General features: G+C 44.7%; 1 protein-coding gene across 2 annotated transcripts in view; it reads left to right on the top strand.

Annotated features, from left to right (window-relative positions):
• The first annotated feature begins 5,182 nt into the window (after nt 1–5,182).
• The window catches only part of PDZK1 (PDZ domain containing 1), a 32,289-nt gene continuing 13,600 nt past the window's right edge, over nt 5,183–23,871 (top strand). The window contains exons 1-2 of one of the 2 annotated variants that reach the window (XM_061183591.1): nt 5,183–5,441; nt 22,912–23,123. In XM_061183591.1, the coding sequence (XP_061039574.1) occupies nt 22,914–23,123 (210 nt within the window). In that variant the 5' untranslated portion in view covers nt 5,183–5,441; nt 22,912–22,913. Of the gene's footprint in view, nt 5,442–22,563; nt 22,589–22,911; nt 23,124–23,871 lie in introns of those variants that run through there. The other variant, XM_061183593.1, reaches the window with a different exon arrangement.

Consider the following 23,871-nt stretch of genomic DNA (forward strand, 5'->3'; position numbering starts at 1 on the left):
ACATAGTAGTTTGTAACTCTTAATCCCATACCCCTATCTTGCCCCTCTCCCCTTTCTTCTCCCCACTAGTAACCACTAATTTGTTCTCTATATCTGTGAGTCTGTTTCTGTTTTGTTATATTAATTTATTTGTTTTATTTTTTAGATTCTGCATATAAGTGATAACATACAGAATTTGTCTTTCTCTGACTTATTTCATGAAGCATAATGCCCTCTAGGTCCATCCACATTGTTGCAAATGTCCGAATTTCATTCTTTTTTATGGCTGAATAATATTCCATTATCTATACTACATCTTCTTTTTTCCTGCATCTGTTGATGGATACTTAGGTTGCTTCCATATCTTGGCTATGTTAATAATGCTGCTATGAACATTGGGGTGCATGTATCCTTCATATTAATGTTTTCATTCTCTTCAAATGTATGCCTAGCAGTGGAATTGCTGTATCATAGGGTAGTTCTATTTTTAATTTTTTGAGGAACCTCCTACTGTTGTCCATAGCGGCTGCACCAATTTACATTCCCACCAACAGTGTAGAGAGTTCCCTTTTCCCCACACCCTCTTCAGCATTTATTATTTGTAGACTTTTTGATGATGGCCATTCTGACCGGTATGAGGTGACACCTTATTGTAGTTTTGATTTGCATTTCTCTAATAATTAGCGATGTTGAGCATCTTTTCATGTGCTTTTTGGCTATCTGTAGGTCTTCTTTGGAGAAATGTCTATTTAAGTCTTCTGCCCATATTTTGATTGGGTTGCTTGTTTTTTTTGATATTGAGCTATATAAGCTGTTTGTATATTTTGGAAATTGAGCCCTTGTCAGTTGCATCATTTGTAAATATTTTCTCCCAGTCTGTAGGTTGTCTGTTCATTTTGTTTATGGTTTCCTTTGCTGTGCAAAAGCTTATAAGTTTGATTAGGTCCCATTTGTTTATTTTTGCTTTTATTTCTTTTGCTTTGGGAGGCTGACCTAAGAATACATTGCTATGATTTATGTCTGAGAATATTTTGCCTATGTTCTCTTCTAGGAATTTTATGATGTCATGTCTTATATTTAAGTCTTTAAGCCATTTTGAGTTTATTTTTGTGTATGGTGTGAGACTGTGTTCTAACTTCATTGAATTGCATGCAGCTGTCCTGCTTTCCCAACACCATTTGCTGAAGAGACTGTCTTTTCTCCACTGTATATTCTTGCCTCCTTTGTTGAAGATTAATTGACCATAGGTGTGTGGGTTATTTCTGGGCTCTCTAGTCTGTTCCATTGATCCATATGTTTGTTTTTGTGTCAATATCATGCTGTTTTGATTACTGTAGCTTTGTAGTATTGTCTAAAGCTGGAGTTTTGAGAGGCAAAGTAACTGCTAAGTGATAGAATCATTTCTGGAAACATGGCAGACTAGATAATCTGAAAACCCTTTCTCTACAAAGTTCGTAGAAGTACTGGGTAAAATATACCAAACTTTTTTTTCAAATAGGTAGTTGAACATGGACAAAAGGAAAGAAATCTCTAAGTTCCAGAAGTGAAGAGAAAGCTGAAAACCAGTAACCAAGCAGTCTGTTGTGCAGGGTCACTTTGGGACAAGAGAAAAGACCTAGAAACTGAGACCCTGCATGGACACCAGACCCTCAGAAGGCTACGCTCTCAGTGAAAGGGTGGGATAAAAAGCAGTCCTGTTGACAAAAGGAGATTCATTTATTCACTCACTCATTCAATTCATTTTTGGAAAGCTTGCTGTAAGCTAGGCTTATATTCCAGGCACTTGGGATACAGTGACAAAACAAGTACAAATCCCTACCCCTGGGGAATTTATATTCTGGTGGGGAAGAGACAGAAAATAATTAATAAACATATTATATAAATATGATAAAAGGAGACATGTTTATGGAAAAAACAGGACAGGGTAAAGCGGATCAGGAATAACAAGGAAACCATCTGTCTTGGCCTGGACTCTGGAGAGAAAAAAGAATCCTCTCTTGCAAATTCCTAACCACAGATCTGCCTTTAGGAGGTGCTAGCGCTGTAACTGACATTAATTATTTTCATGATCTGGAAACACTAAGGCAAGTAACTAACATAAATTGACCCCAGGTTTTTGGTGCCTTTCCTCATCATTCTAGGGGTATGGAGAGGTGCTGCTTGACAAAAACAACAGAAAACCCTCCACCCAAGCTGCCAAGGTTTCCAGAGATAAAGCCCAGACAAACTTGAGCTCACAATAAAAAATATAAAGCTATTAGTGGCAGATTTAAGATCTTAAATCTACCATTAATGGCATCAGCATCTGATGCCGAATCCCATGCTTGTAACTCTTATCTGCATGTCCTCTACGCACACACCAGGGTAGGACTAAACTATACCGTCATGGGCAGGACCCACAGCATTTAGGTTCGCAGAATCTTAGAGTTGGAAGCAGTCCAAGAAATCGCCTACTCCAGTCTCCTAACAATGCAAGACATCTTTCTGTAACATGACAAAGGTCAACATCAGCCTCTGCTTGAGTACCTCTAGGGAAGTAGAGCACATTCCTTCCCTGGATAGTGGGAGGCCTTATTGTAGAGGCAAAACAGTACTACCTAAGGAGACAGACAGGCTCTTTAAGCCTTCTGAGCCAGGAGATCTCAGACAGGATAATTAACCAGATGAATTTAAGCCTTCTTATCTGTAAAATGGGGATATTGTCTCATAAGATCATGCTGAGTGTTAACAGAATAATAGATATAAAGGCTTACCAGACACACAATAGACAATGTTATTTTCCCTTCTGCATTAACCAGATCAGAGCCACTGATCTGGTAAATCTCATTCAGTTCCACATAACAGTGGGAAAGAGTTTTGTCATTAAAAAACAAACAAACAAACAATTGCTCATTTCTATTTAATTTTGAACCAGCACTGTCTCTATATTTCAAGGCCTCTTCTTTTCCCAGTTTGAAGGCTTGTGGTTGTTTATCCCATCTGGACTGGGGTAAAGGGTGAGTCTGAGAAGTCTCTTGGTTGGGGACTGAGTGTAAGCTCCACTGTGAAGGCTGCCTTTTTATTTTTTTGACCCCATGGCATGTGGGATCTTAGTTCCCCGACCAGAGATTGAACCTGTGCCCCCTGCATTGCAAGCGCAGAGTCTTAAACACTGGACCACCAGGGAAGTCCCGCCTTTTCTTTTGATCATCCAACTTTTTTCATTTTAGAAGTTTCAAGAATAAATTCTACTGACTTCGGCTCCTTAATTAAAAAATTAAGGCATTATTTAAATGCAATACAATTCACCCATTTTAGGTGTATAGTTTGGTGAAATTTGGTAATCGTAGACAATTGCATAGGCACCCCACACTCAAGATATAAGACAATTCCCTCACCTTCAAGTTTTCCCTTTAGGCCTTTGATTTTAAAAGGGACATTGACAAGTTGGCTGGGACCCAGGGCAAGAAGTCTTGAAGTCATGACATAGGCAAACCACCTGAAGGAATGAGGGGCATCCATTGCTACCCAGAGAAAAGAAGGCTTATGGGGGATACATCAGCCTTCAAATAGTTGAAGAGCTGCTATGTAGAATAAAGAGTAGGCTTAGTGTAGCTCAGAGGGAGCCATCAGGACTCAGGGACAGAAGTGAGAGATATTTTGATTCAATATAAAAAAGTTTCTAAAAACAATATTATAACAACTATTTACAGATGATGAAGGTGAGACAGAGTTAAAAATGAATTCTTCAGCAGAAACTGACACAGCAGTGTAAAGCAACTATACTCCAAAAAAAAAAAAAAAAAAAGAATTCCTGTAGATCAAACACTTGGGAAGTGATGGAGTCAAAATTTGAACCCAGGTGTTCACATCTTTTTTAAAAATTTATTTATTTATCTATTTATTTATTTTTGGCTGCATTGGGTCTTCGTTGCTGTGTGTGGGCTTTCTCTAGTTGTGGCGAGCGGGGGCTACTCTTCATTGTGGTGCACGGGCTTCTCATTGAGGTGACTTCTCTTGTTGTGGAGCATGGGCTCTAGGTGCGCGGGCTTCAGTAGTTGTGGCATGTGGGCTCAGTAGTTGTGACTTGCGGGCTCTAGAGCGCAGGCTCAGTAGTTGTGGTGCACGGGCTTAGTTGCTCCGTGGCATGTGGGATCTTCCCGGACCAGGGTTCAAACCCGTGTCCCCTGCATTGACAGGCGGATTCTTAACCACTGTGCCACCAGGGAAGTCCCCAGGTGTTCAGATCTTAAATCCAAATTTTTCTCCTTCTACCCTCCACTTTGGAAGATATACAGGAGGCCCAGGGAGTATAGTGTGAAGGTAGAGGTGACCTGGTATGAGTTAGCTGCTCAGATGTTTCTCATTGACCACCATTGACCCCCTGGCTCCGGCCATGCCTTCACCCCAGGGCAGCCAAGACCCAGCAAAGACAAGAGGCCCTTGGAGCATGGGTGGAGGAGGGCAAGGTCACCCTGTCCTCAGCCTGTCGCTCACTTTGCTTCACTGCTTGGAGCAATCTCTTGCCCTGATTTCCAGTGTGGGCTGAGGATCCAGGTCAGTGAGAAGCCCAGCCCTAGGTTTGCCTGTGTGGGTGCTGCTGACAGGGGTCAGCTGCTCGTGGCTGGGACCGAGCACAGCTGCCAGCCCGCTGCCCAGGCTCTGGCCCAGGAGTTGCTGCAAGTGCCTCCACCTGCCCAGCTGGGCTTGCCTGAGAGGTTCTGGGCGTGGACGGGGAAGGCAACTGTTGGAGAATAGAGACAGAGCACCCTCAGGTGAGAGAGAGAGAGAAAGAAAGAGGAGAGAGTGTCTGAGAAGAGGAAGGGAGCTGGGAAATAGGAGCAGGGGCTTTACTGGCTCAACTTCTAGGGAGCGTGCAAGTACGAACTTGCAGGCAGGCAGAGGAGGAGGAAGGATGGGCGCGCGAGGGGCTTTGCTCCATTGACTGGGACTCCTTGGCCTGCTGGCCTCCTGTTGGGTGGGGGTGACACAGGTACTGCTCCCCAGGAAGACCTCAGGGCTCGAGGATGGTCAGGTGATGGTCTTCAGCCCTGCCCTCGCCATGGGGGATGGTGGAGGTTCCTGAGGCTTTGGGTGTTGCTTGGGTGTGACTGAGGCATCTGCCGAGGGGAGAGAGCCGAGGAAGGCCCCTCCTCCCTAGCTGGCCTCCCCCTCTCCCCTCCTTTTCTCCGGGAGGGAGGGAGCGGAGGGCGGGCCAGCAGGGCGCCCGCATCACTAGGCAGGTGGGCCAGAGCGTCGGGTCGGGTTTGCTGAGAGTTTTCCAGGTTTGCCCAGCTCAGGGCCCAGCCAGTTGGCAGGAAGCAGGACAGAGGTCACTTGAACTCAGACCACACGTCCCTGTTAAATACATCAGCTTTTAAATCAACCTTTGTTCAAAGTCCAGCGAGTTCCAAGACTAGAGCTCACCAGCAGAGAGAGAATTCCCTGGTGAACCCAGTGGCTCCTCTTCTTCCAGGACCCAGGTAAGAAATGAGTCGGCTTCCCCGTGACTGAGGGCACTGACCACCTGGGCCCGAACCCCCTTCATTTTCCTTTTCCTTTTCTACACAGTAGCTGGCTGTCCAGGGCAGAAGAGAGGCTGGTGGGGAAGGAGCCAGGTGGTGGTGGGGTTGAGGTGGAGGGATTCTCCACACTCTGAGGTTCTCTCTGCTTGAGACGCCCCGACCCTGGCAGGCTGGGGTCTGCTTCACAAAGGAATTGGTAAACTGATCCTGAGAAAAAGCTTTCCCAGGGTTGCATGGGGGTTTGATGTGCAGCCAAAGGGAGTGAGACAACAGGCTTCACAGGTCGCGCGGAGATTCTGTCTCACAGGACCTTCCCACTGTACAAGGGCTTTGGGTAGTAAAGATTTTCTTCTGGAAGCAGCCCTTAAAGGATACAACCTAACAACTTTCTCACTGGATAATAAAAACATGCGTCTCTCCTCTTTTTTATCACATTATAGCGCTGAGAATTGTGGAGAAACCAGTGGATTTCTAGGCTGGCTGAATTTTAAAACATAGATCCCCAGGATCCCCTTTGGAGTGTCTAGTTCTTTGGGTCTTGTGAGGTCCTGAAAAATCTTTTTTTTTTTTTTTTCCCCAACATCTCCCCCACTCCCTCCCCAGATGATTCTTGTGGGCAGGTAGGTTTGGGAACCACTAGTAGCTTATTTCCTAAGCAGAAGTGGTCAAGGGACTTAAATGTGACTGGCATCTCAGGGCTTCCCAGCTAAGGAGACTCCAGATCTGGGCTGGCTCTACAGGAACACATTCCTCTTTAATTATAGTCCCTGCAATGCTGCACCCACGAGCTCTCAGTCCCCTTTCCAAAAGTCACAGGGGCTCTTTGTCTCAGGCCACGGTTGTCTAGTCACCTGGAATCACATGTTCTTTCCTGCAGCAAATAACTCAGGGACTTTGAGTTTGTGTGTTATGACAAAGTAAATTGTTTTTATCTTTGACTCTTTTGTTTGTTCTTTGTATCATAAACCATGAAGTGGCTAGTAATGATGTCCTATGTTCATATACAACTGGCTAGACAGCCGTTTCTCATCCTGGGGAAAGAACATGGGACTGGAATACAAATAACGGGTTTTGATTCAGTTGTTTGTGACGGGCCATTAGACAAGTCGCTTCACCAACTGGAGCCTCAATTTTATTGTCTATCAAAGACTCTCATCTTTTCCCCAAGGCTGTATTGAAAATAAAATTATAAATATGTGTTCATGCATAACCACAAGTGTGCTTACATTTCTTTTTTTAAAATTTATTTATTTAATTTATTTATTTTTGACAGTGTTGGGTCTTTGTTGCTGTGCGCGGGCTTTCTCTAGTTGCAGCGACTGGGGGCTACTCTTCGTTGCGGTGCGTGGTGGCTTTTGTTGCAGAGCGCGGGCTCTAGGCACGCAGGCTTCAGTAGTTGTGGCACACGGGCTCAGTAGTTGTGGCTCGTGGGCTCTAGAGCGCAGGCTCAGTAGTTGTGGCGCACGGACTTAGTTGCTCCACGGCATGTGGGATCTTCCCGGACCAGGGATCGAACCCGTGTTCCCTGCATTGGCAGGCGGATTCTTAACCACTGCACCATGAGGGAGGCCCCTGTGCTTACATTTCAAATGTGTCTTTCCAAGGGCTCTGTGGAACAGTGGGGCAGCCTTGCCGTCAGCTGGGGGATCTTGTCTTGTAATCTCATCGAGCCTCTATTTACTCATTTATCAATAAAGAGTTGAGACTAGATATCACGAATGTCCTTTTCAGCCCACCAAGTACAATAGATCCTGGAGCTTTGAAGGCTGGCTCCTGCTTGTCATTTGGGTAGGAATTAAAATGTTACCTCCCCAGGAATGGCTTTTAAATTTAGCTTCCTCCCTCCACCTCACCACTGCATCTCATCATTTGTAGCCTTTATCATCAGAAGTCATCTTCTGCACTTTTCGTCACCTTTGGCAGACGTTAAACTTCAAGGGAGCAGGGGTCTTGTCCTTTGTGTTACCTGCTGTAATCCCAGCTCGTAGAACAATACCTGGCGTAGAGTAGATGCTTAGCTATTATGATAAATGGAAGTTAGTGTGGCAGGGACAGAGCTACAGGCATAGAGTCAATATGTTTGGATAAAATGCTCTTATCAAAGACGAGGCTGAAGAACACTGATAGTCTCTCAGGCACCTAAGGTCCCGAGTCTGATCAAGTGGGAGTGGGTGTCTCCGGTCACACCTTGGTTAAATGATTTTCACATTTGTTGCATAGGAGTTTGATGAGAGTAGCAAGGTAGAGCTAGAGGTATTTTCCTCGAGATCTCAGCAACTCCTTTCCTTGGCCCTTCATGATAATCTCTTTGCCTGGTGGGTGTCATGGCTAAATGATTAAAAATCAGAAACCTGAATTCCAGAGCAGATGTATTCTTCCTCTCTTATTTCCTCATTGGTCAAATGGGCATAATAGAACCTAGTTCTTAATGAGGATGAGATTGGAGAAGCTCACAGTGTCTTGTGCACCTTAAGTGCTACTATCCTGATGATCTTCAGACAGCATTATGACGGGCATGACCCCAGGGAAGGAAGGAACCCAGGCAGTGGGAAGGAGTTTTGATAAATATGAAAGAGAGCCCCTCGTCAACTCAATGGCAGCTGTGGTCTGAGATGGCCAAGCCTCACAGGACATAAACACTGAAGCTCCTCTGTAGTCTATAGAACTGAGTCTACAGTGCTTCCCAGTCTAACCTGACCTGCTTCTTACTTTCAACATATGCCTATTCTCTGGGCTTTGGGAACCAGTCACCATCCCTGAACATACCTGTGCTACTCCTTTTGCCTGGGATGCCTTCCTCCTCCAAGTCTAACTACTTGGGTTCCCTAACACAGCCCTCAAGGTTGGGAGGCTGGGGGGAGGAACCCAGACTCACCTGGGTTCGAATCCAGGTTCTGTTTCTTATCCAAATAGCTATGGGAAACCAACTTATATTTTCAGGGACTTTTTTTTCTTGTAAAATGGACCATTAAGATTAAATGAGAACTCATAAAAGGTAACCTAGGCTGGCGCTTGGAGCCTAGCAGGAGCTCAGTAAGTGTGTATAACAATAACAAACATTTTCTTTTCCATATTCCAGCACCCGTGTTTGGTAGTTGTGTCTATAACTTTCTCCCCTTCACTCCGGGCTCTGTGAGGGCAGAATAGTGTCTAATCTGGGTTGAGCCTCGGTAGTAGGTACTCAATGTAAGTTATTGATTATATAAATGGTACTTGAAATTTAGAGGCTGGAGTGATTCCTTCAGACTGTGGTGGTTGGGAAAGGATTTGTATTTATATAACCTAAAATTTGAAATGAGCCTTGAATAGGTCTTGAATTCATTCACTTGGAAAAAATGTGACCTACTATAAATAAGTAATCGGAGGGTTGGGGGGCAGGTATTTCAGGCAGAGCATGTGGTGTGAGCGAAGGGCAGGCTGGGTGTGGGTGACCACACGTGGGCCAGTTTGGTGTCACTGGGGAGCAGAGGGGATGGAGTCGGGCTGGATTATGTTGAGCCTCAAAGCCTGAGAAAGGAGTCTGGACTTCAGGTTGTTAAATGTTGTTTTTAGAGACTAACATGGTGAGAGTAGGATCAGGAAGTTTGTCTTGGGGCAGTGGCTGGGAGAGCCTAGAGGCTGGATACATAGGAAAAGAGCGAGGGTGCAGAAATCCAAGTTCAAAGGGTCTTGTAAAACAAGACGCCAGTTTTGGGAGATACTCTTGTTCCAGCCAACCCTCAGCTATTTTCAGGTACCAGTTCTATCAGCAGCACAAGGATATCCTTTCTCCGAGGGCACCTCTGTTTCCACATGATATCGACTTCATCTCTCTCCCAACTTGCAGAACTCTTAGATAAGCAAGTAGAGTGGGGAAGGTCTTGGACTCCCACCAAGAGTCCTACCATATAGGACAAAGTATCATTCATGATGCGTGGGTAGGGGGAAGCGGCATTTAGTACCAGCAGGCCAAATGAACGTCAAGATAAGCAGATTCCATTCCTTATCATAGATGAGAAATAAGAATTACCCACTGGTCCTATGATCACCCTTCTCCATTGGAACACATTTCATTAATTTCCCACACTTGAAATCTATGGCTACCTAAGACCAAACAGTAACCATCACAGTGGGAAAGTATAATTAGCAAAAACATATTTTGGAGCCCCACTTATTTTTCTATTTTTGATACTAATCATTTAAAATTAACAAACTTGAGTGTTTGAATTTCCACACCTCTTGCTTTAAAAAAAAAAAATTATTTATTTATTTTTTGGCTGCATCGGGTCTTAGTTGCAGCATGTGGGATCTTTCTTTGCAGCGCATGGGCTCTTTGCTTCATTGTGGTACATGCGTGAGCGTCTCTCTAATTGTGGCATGTGGGCTTAGTTGCTTTGTGGCACGTGGGATCTTAGTTCCTGGACCAGGGATCGACCTGGCGTCCCCTGCATTGCAAGATGGATTCTTAACCACTGGACCACCAGGGAAGTCCCCCACACCTCTTGCTTTTCAAAGGAGGAATCCAGGTGGCTTAAATATAATCTGCAGCAAAGATATTGGATCTGCTCTAGGTAAAATATTTTTGAAGAAGGATGAAATTGAATTGCATTTATCTCCTCCTAGCTCAAGACATCTGTCAACACCAGCTGAGATACACTAGGATTTCTTTTATGCTGTTGGAAGAAACAGTGTGTCCCAAGGCTCTGAGGCAGGCTTTGATAGAAGGCAGACATGCCTGGCCCAGGGCTGGAACCCCTTGATCAGGGCTGATGGTTGCAGGGAATTCACCATCTACAGTTGCTGACTTAACATCACCAGTCTCCACCAGTTGTATTTTTCCAACAATAGTCTAGTGATTTCTTTGTCTTACTCATGACATGGATGCATGTAAATGCTGAAGGGGCAGCATTTCTCACAAGGGCACGATGTGCAGACATGCCTGGCCAAACTTCCTCCTTGCTGAAGTTCAAAGTGTTTTATAAACCAGCATGGAGTTTAGTGCAAAGTGAGTCACATTCAAGTTGAATGTTACCCGAGAGTTCCTGCCCTCTCTTCCCCTCATGCCTCAATGAAACAGAAATAATTTACTCTATGGTTACATCCTAGGTTATACAAATATCCTTCCCCAGTTGCAGTAACTAGGATTAAACATTATTCCCCACTGTCTTGCTAAGTTTTCACTCTTTAGTTTTTCATGGCTCAGGTGCTGGTTACGTAAGTGTCTTGTGAGGAGAGGCTATGTTTTCTTTGTGGTCTGATAATGACTGCACCATTGATACCTAACTATTAGATAAGATGGTGGTGGGTCCAGAGTACTCGTGACTAACAGTTGTAGGGTTACTGTATTTATAGAATGATCCACTACATCCTGGATTTTGGGAGACAAAGAAGACTATATTGGGGTATTTTCTTTCCTGACGGTAGTCATTGCACCTGGTTGTCACTGATGACAGTGCCCTTCTGATTTTCCCTCTCTAAGAAGAATGCTGTTTATCCCACATCTTTCTCTAATATTTTGGAAATCCAGTGATGTTGTCTGGTGAGTGAACCTGTTCACTCATCACTCCCTGGTGACCATGATCCACCCATACATCCGTATATCAGGTGATGCTTCCCTCACTCCATCTTCACCCTTTTCTGTTCCTTGGGTCCCTTGGCTGGTGTATCTTGTACTCACATCTATTACAGCTCATCTGCTCCAGGTGTTGGGACTCTCTGGTCAGCTTAGTTCTGTAAAAGCTCCCTGGAATCTTATATCTCCTCGCTATATGGCATTTGGTTCTATTTTTGTAATTCCCTAGCTTTCAGACTTACATGATACTTCTGGGTTTAGGGAAATCTGAGTTTATTATTTGAGCTTGATTTCATGGAGAAAAAAATCTCAGCCCTGACTTTTCAGCAGCTAAAACTAACGTTGCAGAGGTGGTCCAGAGTGAGGAGATAGAGAATCCCTGACCTGACAATCAAGATTCCTGCCCATCCCTAGTCCATCACTCAATCTCTTGACTGCTTCAAAAGGAAAATCAGGAACATTGCTCAAATGTCCTCACAGGAGATGGGATTCCCATTGACTCAGGACTCTCACAAGAGAGCAGGGAAGATGGGGCACCTGGAGTGGGCTTCTCTGCTCCAGATGCTATGCTTAGATTGCTTTACATGATCCATCTTCAGTAGTCTTTGCTGGGTCCATATGCATTTCCTATTTTAGGTGTATTTCTATCTCCAGCTCAGAATTAAGGAAGTCACGCATGTTCTCATAGCTAGCAAGTGGTGACGCCGGAATCCAAAAGTGGGTTTGGCTTTAAAACTCTTCTTCTTTCTAATGTATTTACCCAGACTAGAATGCTGAGGGAAGATGGAAATAAAAATACAAACCCCCTTCACATCAGCTGCATACCTATATGGCCACTTTAGACTTTTTGTTAACTGGAAACTACTCTGTTCTAAACATCGTTTAAGAAGACTTTTCCTGTGTCAACCCCTTAATTTGCAAAACTGCTCCCTCAGCCCCTTCTTCTTCCCTCTCCCCATTCATCCTGCCGAGCCAGTCCCTGGAACACTTCATCTTTCCCAGGGGACACTTGTGGCTTCTCTTCCTTGAAATTCACACTGGCCCCACTGTCTCACATTCTAATGAGTTCTGGGCTACTGTGAACGTAGAAACCCTCACCTCCTAACCTTCTGTTTTCAAACATGTCACGCTCCAACTTGGGGTAAAAGTTACCACTTTCTCCTTCTATTCTTGATATATATTATGGTGAGAAAAAGCCATGAGAAACCATGCTGATTGCTCTGCTATAAATTCGTGAGATCTGTTTATCTCTCTAATGAAGAAATATATTCAGCCTAAGTTGTTTCTTAGACATTTTTATTCAATGTGTTGACTCATTATAGTGAAACAATGCTTCGGCTTTGGATAGCCTTTTTGCCAGGGTTATAACCTGCCCGTCCAGGGATTCAATTCTGTTACTTTATGTGAAGTTTCTTAAAAGTTTGAAATAGCTGCCAGCTTTTAAAAATGGGGACATTTTGCATAAATCTAGACTTCCAGGTTCTCTTGAGAGAACGGAAGATCTGGCACACTGGGCTCTTATTTCCTCATAGCAGCTGTCTTTTGGTGGTAAATACAGCTAATCCACCATCCTCTCCTGGCCACCTTCATGGATTTATCAGTTTGAGCTCAGTGGAGATTTTGGTCCACATTCTTTTTTTTTTTTTTTTTACTTATTTATTTATTTATTTATTTGGCTGTGTTGGGTCTTCGTTTCTGTGCGAGGGCTTTCTCTAGTTGCGGCGAGTGGGGGCCGCTCTTCATCGTGGTACGCGGGCCTCTCACTATCGCGGCCTCTCTTGTTGCGGAGCACAGGCTCCAGACACGCAGGCTCAGTAGTTGTGGCTCACGGGCCCAGTTGCTCCGCGGCATGTGGGATCTTCCCAGACCAGGGCTCGAACCCGTGTCCCCTGCATTGGCAGGCAGATTCTCAACCACTGCGCCACCAGGGAAGCCCCCTGGTCCACATTCTTGAAGTTCCTGATTTGTCTTGGTAAATTGACCTTGTCTTCCTCTTTATCTCATTTTTTCCACTTCTCTCCTGCCTCGGTAGAGGTATTCCATCTCATCAAGGCCAAACCCATTTGCTGTGCTCTCCATATCATCCCTTGATATACAAACATTAAAAATAAAACCAGCCACCAACCTTGCTTTCCCCTTAAGCTGCTATCCCAACTCTCTCATTTATCTGTTTCAAGATGTAACTTTATTCATGGCCTCTGTTATTTACTAGTATTCACTTGCTTCTTAGTCCCTCATCTGTCCTGAACTTGCATTTCCTAAACTTAGTGGCATTTTCTGTTTTCATCTCTTTACCTCTTAGCATCATTTTGCATTGTTAACTGTCCCGTCTTGAAATTCTTCTTTTAGCTTGGACTGTAAAATCTTGGCCTTCTGATCATTCCTTCTCAGCTTCATCTTCTTGTCGCCTAGATGTCGGTATCATGCAAGGCTTTATCCTCGGCTCTCTTCCTTTCATATTCTCACTCCCTTGCGTCACCGAGCACTGCCATGAGGACTCTAGTCCATCATCTCCTGAGCTCCAGGCCCACACTTCTGTCTACCTGCAGGATGTTCTGCCAAGTCCTCTGATGTAAAACCACCTCAAACTGACTTTGCCATCTCATTCCTCATAACTACACCATCTTTTTTTTTTTTAATTTATTTTTTAAAATTTTAAATTTATTTTAATGTTTATTTATTCATTCATTCATTCATTCATTTTGGCTGCACTGGGTCGTTGTTGTGGCATGCGGGATCTTTTAGTTGCAGCATGTGGATTTCTTAGTTGTGGCATGCATGTGAGATCTAGTTCCCTGACCAGGGATCGAACCCAGGCCCCCTGCATTGGGAGCATGGAGTCTTACCCACTGGTCCACCAGGGAAGTCCCAGCACCATCTTTTATCTTTTTATTTTTATTTATTTATTTATTTATGGCTGCGTTGGGTCTTTGTTGTTGCACGCGGGCTTTCTCTAGTTGCGTCGAGCAGGGACTACTCTTCATTGTGGTGCGCGGGCTTCTCATTGCGGTGGCTTCTCTTATTGTGGAGCACGGGCTCTAGGCACACGGCCTTCAGTAGTGTGGCACGTGGGCTCAGCAGTTGTGGCTCGCGGGCTCTAGAGCACAGGCTCAATAGTTGTGGCTCATGGGCTTAGCTGCTTCACGGCATGTGGGATCTTCCCGGACCAGGGATTGAACCCGTTTGCCCTACGTTGGCAGGTGGATTCTTAACCACTGAGCCACCAGGGAAGTCTCCTGCATCATCTTTTAATGGTACAACTTTTATGCCAGTCACCAAGGCATGAACTTGTGGTGTTTTGTTTTTTGGGGTTTTTTTTGACCTCTTCCTTTCTAACACCCAGCCCAAGTGGGCAGCATTACTTGGAAGATGTATTAAGTCTTGAGCTGCTGTAACAGAATACCATATAACAGAATAACAGAAGCCCATGTGGCTTAAACAGAAATTTATTTCTTCACAGTTCTAGAGGCTAGAAGTCCAAGATCAAGGTGCCAGCATTGTTGGTTTCTCCTGAGGCCTCTCTCCTTGGTTTGCAGATGGTGGCCTTCTTACTGTGTCTTCACATGGCCTCTTCTCTGTGTACATGCACTTCTGTGTCTTCTTATAAAGATGCCAGGCCCCACCTTTGTGACCTTATTTAGCCTTAATTATCTCTTTATAAGGCTGTATCTCCAAACAGTCATAAGGCTTCAACATAGGAATTTTGGGAGTGACAAAACTGATTCCATACAGAAGGGGAGTCTAGGAAAGGTATCAAGGGTGGTTAGTAGAAAAAACTGAGCAAGGGTAATAAATCCAGGGAAAGTATACCACTTATGGGGAAACAGACAGAATGAAAAGATGGCCACAGAATTAGGGTATTCTGGCAACTCAGAGCTGAGAGGAGCCAAAGGCACAGCTATGTTCACGTTGAGTGGTGACCTTAGAAGACTGAATTGTGCATGTACCACTCTGTGCAACGAGGCCTCCTGAACCCACAGCAAAACTGTGTGTGAGTGAGGTAAGAAGTAATTAGGGAGAGTAATAGGGACCTCTTGTATTTCCTGGACACTAGCCACGGTCAGTGTCAATAAATATTTTGGACATCTGTGTTGTACCTGTCCTGTCTGAGGCCATCTCTGCATGGAGAAATCTGAGAGGACAGGATTGAAGAGTTAATACCATATGTCACTCAGGCCTCTCTGTAGTTCCTCCACCTCTGTCACCTCCATTCTATTCTCACAGCTACCGGCTGGGGCAGGCCTTCGTTGCATGTGAGGAAGACTATTACAAGAGCCTCTTTCTTGACTTACCTCCAGTACGTCTTTGCTTCAGGCCATCCCTCTTGGAGCCCAACTCTGATCCTGTCATTCCTCTGCTTATAACCTTTGCGTGGTCCCTGACCACCAAACTAAGGCCAGATCCCTTGGGCTGGTATTTGAGGCCTTTACAGTCTAACTTGTCATCCATGACAAAAGGACATCTTGGCTGTCCTCCTGTTGGCTCTTCTTCAGTCACGTTGAGTTTCAGCTCTTCTTTGACTATGCCCAAGAACTTTCCCACTTCCATGCCTGAGGTCCACACTATTCTTTGTGGCTAGAATGTTCTCTTCCTACTTCTGTACCTGTTGAAATCCTACCTATCTGTTGTCAATGTCTAAATCAAATCCTACCTAATTAGTGAAGCTTTCCTTAATTTGTCCCATGTTGTAGGTCTCATGGCATTTATACTCTGCTCATAGTGGTAGCTCTTTTTGTACTAAAACTTTTCCTTCACCCCTATTTAACTATAAAGTCCTTGAGGGTAGAGCTGTTGTTTTACTTTATTCCATCAACCACTTAACAGTGTTTTGCGTATAAGTTTGAGGCAAATATTTGTGGCATGGACAAATGAAATCACATTTGGGGTAATACGTCTTCTTGATGTTCAGTAGAATTTTGAGGGGCCTGTGTGCATGATCCCAAACAAGCTGCACCCACTCCCCTATGCTAATTGGAGAATCTAATTGATTGGCCTCAGACAGGAATGGAGCTTGGGTTTCCACCCATAGCGTGATGGAGGAGGAGAAATGGCCTCAGCTCTTAAGGTGGTTAGGTTTGCTGGCCAGGGGAGGGCCCCCTCAGACTTAATTCCTTGGACAAAGAGCCCATGGGAACTGTTAAAGGTTGTTTTCAGCTACTGGATTCTGTTTCCTGGCTCAGAACTAGAACGTGGGGAGGGAGGCAGGGTCACAGCCTTTAGGTTGCCACACACTTCCATGCTGTTGGCCGGGCAGGACTGTGGGCAGAGCTGGATCCTGAGGGCCTCTCCTAACCAGGCTGCCACCTTGGTTTCTCAAGTTGAGTAAAGGTGAGCTCAAGGTAGCCGTTAATATTTCACCCAACCTTGACATTCTTCTCTGACCCATGAGGGTGTTATCCCAAGACTGAAGGGAGAGAAGGGAAGCTGGGAGAAGCAAAGGGTGGTTTTGAGCGCTAGTTTCTTAAACTCATGGGGATTCTAAAATTGCTTATGTTCAGGTTTCAAGCCTGGACTGAGTCAGTAGATCTGAGGTGGGGTTTAAGCATCTGTTTTTATAAATCTCTGCAGGTGATTCTGTGGGCCAGCTGGGACTGAGATTAAATTTGTAAGGTGACTGTGAGGATTAAATGAGATAATGTAGCATGCCTGACATCTGGTGAGTTTTTAAACGGTAACGTGATTTATTATTACTGGCATCACCTGATGGTCTGTAGATTTACACTGTCAACTAAGTAGATCTGTTCCCTCAGATGAAACCAGCTGCTGACTTTGGGTAGACAGCTCCCAGGGCTGAGGAGATGAATAAATATCCTCTAATTCTTGCTGACTTCGCTTTTCCAGGAGTTGTCTTTTCCTTCCTCAGAAGAATTTGCTCTTCCCTGGCTTGTGTGTTAGCTGATCTATAGCAATTTCAGGATTCTTTTACAAAATAATACCTGGAAGTTTACAGGAGTTAGACAAATAACTCTGCTTCAGAGCAGGAAATAATTCGGAGAACCCTGTGTTCCATTTTGTATCGGGAGATGCTTTGTGTTCTTGTCAGGTTCCCACTGACCTTGACACTCTCAGATATTTCTCAGGAGATCATGGATTTTTGATGAGCTAGGTGGCTTTAAGATCCCTTCACTCCTAGCCCTCCCCTGCACTGGAGGGGTATGGGGGTACTTAAAGGCATTCACGCCCATGGTTTTATTTATGTATGTATGTATGTATGTATGTATGTATGTATGTATGGCTGTGTTGGGTCTTCGTTTCTGTGCGAGGGCTTTCTCTAGTCGCGGCGAGTGGGGGCCACTCTTCATCGCGGTGCGCGGGCCTCTCACTGTGGCGGCCTCTCTTGTTGCGGAGCACAGGCTCCAGACGCGCAGGCTCAGTAAGTGTGGCTCACGGGCCTAGTTGCTCCGCGGCATGTGGGATCTTCCCAGACCAGGGCTCGAACCCGTGTCCCCTGCATTGGCAGGCGGATTCTCAACCACTGCGCCACCACGGAAGCCCGCCCGTGGTTTTTTTTTTAACGGGACCTTTCCACTTACAGCACCTATCGTGGAAGAGGGGACTCTCTGACGTGCCGGGTGACAAGGCAGGCATGCTTCACTACAAGTCCCACTGATGTGGGAATCAACTGAAACGGAGTCTCACTCTTTCTCCAGCTAGCCCTGCTGAGGAAGGTTCTGTAGGTTCCAGCCCCAAACACACAAACTGAGGGGAAAATGAGGCTTCCTCTTAGCCTGGGCCAACTAAGCTGAACCCTTCCGGCTGTTTGAGTCTCACTTTTGTGGCTGTGACCCTCTCAGGAGCAGCTCCTGCCCGGACTCTTGGCTCTGTGCAGCACCGCTGGGGAGGGTGGGTGTAGACTCGGATCGTGTATGGGTCCATGTTGATGGCTGCCTGGAGCCGGGAGACCTTGGCTACCTTGGCCTTGGGAGAGTCCCCTGGGTCCCACCAGCTACTTTTCTCCTGTGGAAAATAGCCCAGTGGCTTCAGTTCTTTCTTCTCTGGTCACATTCACAGGTCCTACCTACCCTCCTCTGTTGTCATTAGCTAGCCTTCCTAACTTCTAAAATGTACCTACTTTTTCTTCTTGACCTTGGATATATTATTACCTTTCCTGGTAGCAATCATCTAATCCTTTTAGAAGAAGGTGGGGTCTAAAGGTATGATTAATAATAAAGTTTGATTAAAAAAATCTCTTTGGCTCTCACCCCTGAGTCTTTCCTGCCCACCAGCACTTTGTTCTCCTTCCCACAGACAAGCAACTTTGTTGCCAAAAATTGATTTTTTCCCCCAGAGCTCAGAAATGGTTCGAGCTTTCTTTCATTTCCAATATTTTATTTTGGCTATTTGAACTGGGGAGTAAGGCTTGCTGAGGGTTTGATGGACTCCAGCCTGAATCAGATGATCGCTGATATGATATTATGGAAATCCATAGACCTTCACTAATTGCATATCTCTCCGCCATAGGGTTCTGATCTCTGGATTCTCAGGAAGCAGAAGATGGGGGTGGGGGCTGAAGAAATAGGAAACAATATCCTTTTTTTTTTTTTAAAAAACTATTACCTTACTTATTTTTAATTTTTAAAAATTGAGGTATATTTGATTTACACTATTATATTAGTTTCAGGTATACAACATAGTGACTCAAGATTTTTTTTTTTTTTTGTGAGGTAGAAAGTTTGCATTTAATAATATTTAACTTTGATGACATGCCTGTAAGATAAGCAGCATTTGAAGGTAGAGACTTACAAACAGGTTTCCCAAAAGTACGACACTTTTTACTCATCCAATTTATAGCAGCCAGTCCCCAAGATGGCTCCCAATAATCCATACCTCCTATATTCATGCCTTTGTGGGTGACTCAAGATTTTTATAGGCCATACTCCATTTAAAGTTATTATAAAATAATGGCTATATTCCCTGTGCTGTACAATATATCCTTGTAGCTTATTTATTTGATACATAGTAGTTTGTACCTCTTAATCCCCTACCCCTATCTTGCCCCTCCCTCCTTCCCTTTTGCCACTGGTAACTACTAGTTTGTTCTCTATATCTGTGAGTCTGTTTTAAACAAACAAACAATTCATTTGTTTGTTTTATTTTTTAGATTCCACATATAAGTGATAATATACAGTATTTGTCTTTCTCTGTCTGACTTATTTCACTAAGCACAGTACCCTCCAAGTCCATCCATGTTGTTGCAAATGGCTAAATTTCATTCTTTTTTATGGCTGAGTAGTGTTCCATTGTGTGTGTGTGTGTGTGTGTGTGTGTGTGTGTGTGTGTGTATCACATCCTCTTTATCCATTCATCTGTTGATGGACACTTGGGTTGCTTCCATATCTTGGCTATTGTAAATAATGCTGCTATGAACATTGGGGTGTGTATCTTTTCAAATTAGTGTTTTCATTTTCTTTGGATATATACCCAGGAGTGGAATTGCTGGATCATATGGTAGTTCTATTTTTAATTTTTTGAGGAACCTCCATACTGTTTTCCATAGTGGCTGCACCCATTTACATTCCCACCAACAAGTGTACGAGGGTTCCCTTTTCTCCACATCCTCATCAACATTTGTTAATTGTGGTCTTTTTGATGATACCCATTCTGACAGGTGTGAGGTGATAGCTCACTGTGGTTTTGATTTGCAAGAAAAGGAGGAAGAAACAGGAAACAGTATCCTTAAATACAGAGATTCTTCCTAGTTAGGCCCTGTGTTCCAGAGTTCCAGGCATCTTTATCATGGAGCAGTGACAGAGTCTTGCTACAGTGACTGATGCCAGCCCTGATTTAGGGGCCAGTGTAAACCAGGCTGTGGACTAGACACACCCAGGACTGGAGCTGGACCAGAGCCCAGCCCTCTTGATTCCTAGCTGAACTGTCTCTCTACAAGATGGCACAGGAAACAAATAGTTTCAGGGCCCTATGTAAGGCCAAGCTTTGGGGGTTTTGATCAGCTTTCTCTATTGGTACAGTTGAAGGTGTTAAATATTTCATCAGTTTGGTGTGGGCAGCAGCATTAATCCTTTAGTGGATGAATTGTGGGAAGAGCAGACAGGGTGGAAGGACGTAATCTGGGCCTGGGGACAGCGGCTGTTTCCCACCCAGAGTGGTAGCATTTCTATCAGTATTTTTATCGGTGTGAACTGGCTCTAATTCTCTGTGCTTCAACCATAGATGTGAAAAGAAACTCTGACCTCGAACACCTGAGGCTTCAAAGACATAAGTGCAGATCTGAGTGATTACTGTCTGGCTGTTTGAAACTTTAAAGAAAGAAAGAAACACACAAACAACTTGAGATTTTGCCCAGAGACAGGGATTTGTGTTTCCTTGTATATCAGACTTTCAGGTCTCTATTGAGATACAGGAAAACTTTGGCTCTTCTCCTCTCCCCAAACACTGGACCGCCCTACGAGCAAGGAGGATTCATCTTCCATCCTTGAGAAAGAGAGTACGATCCTGTGGCTGCCACTGCAGAGTGTGAGATGGCTGAATTGTAGGGGTGGGCACCTTAGAAGCGAGCATTCATACGCCAATCACAAAGAGACTCATCTCCTGATGAAAACATAGCATCTAATGGCCCTTATTTTGAATAATTTTAAGGACATGTTTCGAATTTTGTAGGATTTGGATGAGGTTTCTCTATAATTATTGATACTTCCAAATTTCAGAGGGCTTTTACTTTTTTTCCCTTCAAGGCTTTTCAGGCCTATGAAATTGAGAGCTGATAGGGATCTAGGGGTAAGTTTGGACATAGATGTGGATTCCAGTTGGAAAACGGAATGCTTGCAGGCTGGATGATCAGCAGAAAGAAAAGTCATGGGTCAGAGTCAGAGGGGCCACACACAGGTTCCTGCATGTGAGGAAGCCCCACTCTGGCGCTGCCCTCTTCTCCCCTAACTCCCTACTTTCCCCCTTTCCTCCCAAAGCAGCATCTTCCTGGCGGTTGGTCATGATAAGGCAGAGCTGCAATGCTCTCTCAAGTGTGGACGGTGATTGTGGTGACTGTGGTTTCACTTTTCTCTGCCCTTGATCCTCATTGGGGTGGGCTTAGGCCTCAGGCCCTCATAAGATATCACTTGAAACATTGTCTATTTATTTTTTTATTTAAAAAAATTTTTATTGGAGTATAGTTGATTTGCAACGTTGTGTTAGTTTCGGGTGTACAACAATGTGAATCAGTTTTACATATACATATATCCATTCTTTTTTTTTGATTCTTTTCCCATATAGGCCACTACAGAGTATTGAGTAGAGCTCCCTGTGCTATACAGTAGGTTCTTGTTAGTTATCTATTTTATATAGAGTAGTGTGGAAACATTGTCTATTTATTTCTTGTTTCCTTGGCTTCTTAGTCATTCATGCCCCTGGTGGCTTGGCTGCCAGACTCTGCTGAGAGCAAGTGCAATAGCCAAGGGATCGGGCCATGGGAGGCTTTCTGCCCCATTTGTACTGTATGTTTCTGTGGGCACAGAAGTCAGAGATGGCCATCTCGAATCACCATGGCGTGGCTTCTAGGGAGCCTGGAGCACTTTGTTGTCTCTCCTCAGCCCTCCACCCCCATACCCTGTGCGGTCATCTGCTCCTGTCCCTCCAGGAGAAACGGATGGTTTATTCTGAGTTACTGGAGGGAACTGTGACGAGGGGAACATGAGGGCTTGCCGTGCAGTTTAACCAGCAGAGTCTAGCCTGCTGCTCTCGGGCCTCTGCTCTACACCAGCAGTTCTTGGCCTCTATTCTCAAGTGCTTAAGCCAGGAGGGGTTGGGGACCCCTGGCAGGAATCTTTTTTTTTTTTTTTAATTTTATTGAAGTATAGTTGATTTACAATGTTGTGTTAATTTCTGCTGTACAGCAAAGTGATTCAGTTATACATATTTTTCATATTCTTTTTCATTATGTTTTATCACAGGATATTGAATATAGTTCCCTGTGCCTAGCAGGAATCTGACCCTTAATGACTGGGTGCCAGGGCCCCAAGCTGTTGGTTTTCACACTTTTCCTTTCCTCCTCCTGTGGCCCAGAGCCTTGCTCTTGCAATGGGGTGAAAGGAGGGGCAGGATGGGTGGAAACGAAAGCGCTTCAGGAGGGAGAAATCTGACGTGGCAGCAGGAATCCTCTCTCTGTCGGGCATCCCTACTCTGTTCTGACTAGAACTTCAGCGTCCTAGAAACCACTTTTCTATCTGTTTCCAGTGTACCAGGTCAGCCTTCAGGCCTGGCTTCTCTGATTTTTAATTGTTTGAGGCCTTCCTTATCTTGTCTCACCTCACCACTCCTACTAATTCTTCAGGTCTTGGAAAAGTCATTTCTCCAGGAAGCCATTCTTAATTCTTCCCACCCCATTTCCTACTCCCAAGACACTCTGTTATATTCTCCCTTATCACTCTATTCTTCCCTAGTAGATCATTCATCACATGTTTCTGTAGAAACATGTTCTCCCTGATATGAGAGGTAAAGTATAGGTCTGTCTTGTCCACAGATTTATCTTCAATGCCCAGAACTTGGCAAGCTCTTCAAATATTTAAATGAAAGTGGACTTGGATTTTCTTAAAATTTTTAGGTAATGTATTTGGAACTAATTTCTTTTGGTCAGGGGACAAAGCGGAATTTGGTTTTGGAGCTATTGAAACGGAAGCATCTCTGTCCAGTACCTAGCCGAATACATGGGTCTGAAATTCAAGTGAAAGGTCATCTTTGGGGAGAAATAGATTTGGAAGTCACTAGCAAGTCCTGGAAGGTGGCTTCCTATACCCCGAATGTTGCTACCTGAACAGTCTGGATTTGGTGTGACAGAAGAATAGAGGTAGAGGAGATGGAGGACAGATTTCTCACCCCAGTTAGATTTTCTGTCTTGTGGATTTACCCATTTGTTTTTCATCACAGATATGGCCTCCACCTTCAACCCCCGAGAATGCAAGCTGTCTAAACAGGAAGGGCAAAGCTATGGCTTCTCCCTGCGAATTGAGAAGGACACTGATGGCCACCTGGTCCGGGTGGTTGAGAAGGGTAGCCCAGCAGAGAAGGCAGGTCTCCAGGATGGAGACAGAGTTCTTAGGATTAATGGTGTCTTTGTGGACAAGAAAGAGCATACGCAGGTAAGTGGGACACTTGGGGTTCTTCTGCTTCTAGGATCTCTTCAGCTCCCACATCTCTGCTGATTCTAGTTTTGGGGGTCAGTGGAGCCTTCCTGGCTGCCACTGGCAAGGCGGGACTCCTTTACGGCTATATTCTGCCGGCTAATCAAGTCTTCCATGATTAACCAAGAACTGTAAAAATTGTTCCTAGGTTTGAATAGTGTCAGATCTAATATGCATTGCATATTTGCTACATGAAAGGAACTATACTAGGCAATTTCATATTCATTATTTTGTTAAATCCCCACCACAACTCATGAGGTTCATGTTACTATTTCATAGATGAGGCAGTGGAGGCTCAGTCACCTTAGCTTGCTAATGTGTTCATGTAGTGAACATGGGGGAGGGTCTGACCTTACCCCAATTCTGTCTGCCTCTAAGTGGGTGCTCTTTTCATTGTACTATGCTGTCTCCATAGACCCAGGAGGACCTGTTGTGCTCTAGGGCAGCATTCGTCCCTGGAAAGGACCAGTCCTAGTAAAAGTCCCCTGGGCTAAGGTTGGGCTATACTCTAGATTACAGTAGTGCTAGAGGCCCAGCCTAATCTGTACCTGGATCTCAGGAGGGGCCTGGGCAGAGATGGCTGGAGCACTATCTGCTAACTATTCGGGTGTCAGGGGTCAGCTACTAGAATCTCCAGGGCCAGATAATGAGCCAGATGGTGAGCCCTCCCCCGGCCCCCACCCCAGTGGTTGATAGAGGGTTATTG

This window comes from Eubalaena glacialis, chromosome 3 (assembly GCF_028564815.1).
Source record: "Eubalaena glacialis isolate mEubGla1 chromosome 3, mEubGla1.1.hap2.+ XY, whole genome shotgun sequence".
Classification (NCBI taxonomy): Eukaryota; Metazoa; Chordata; class Mammalia; order Artiodactyla; family Balaenidae; genus Eubalaena; species Eubalaena glacialis.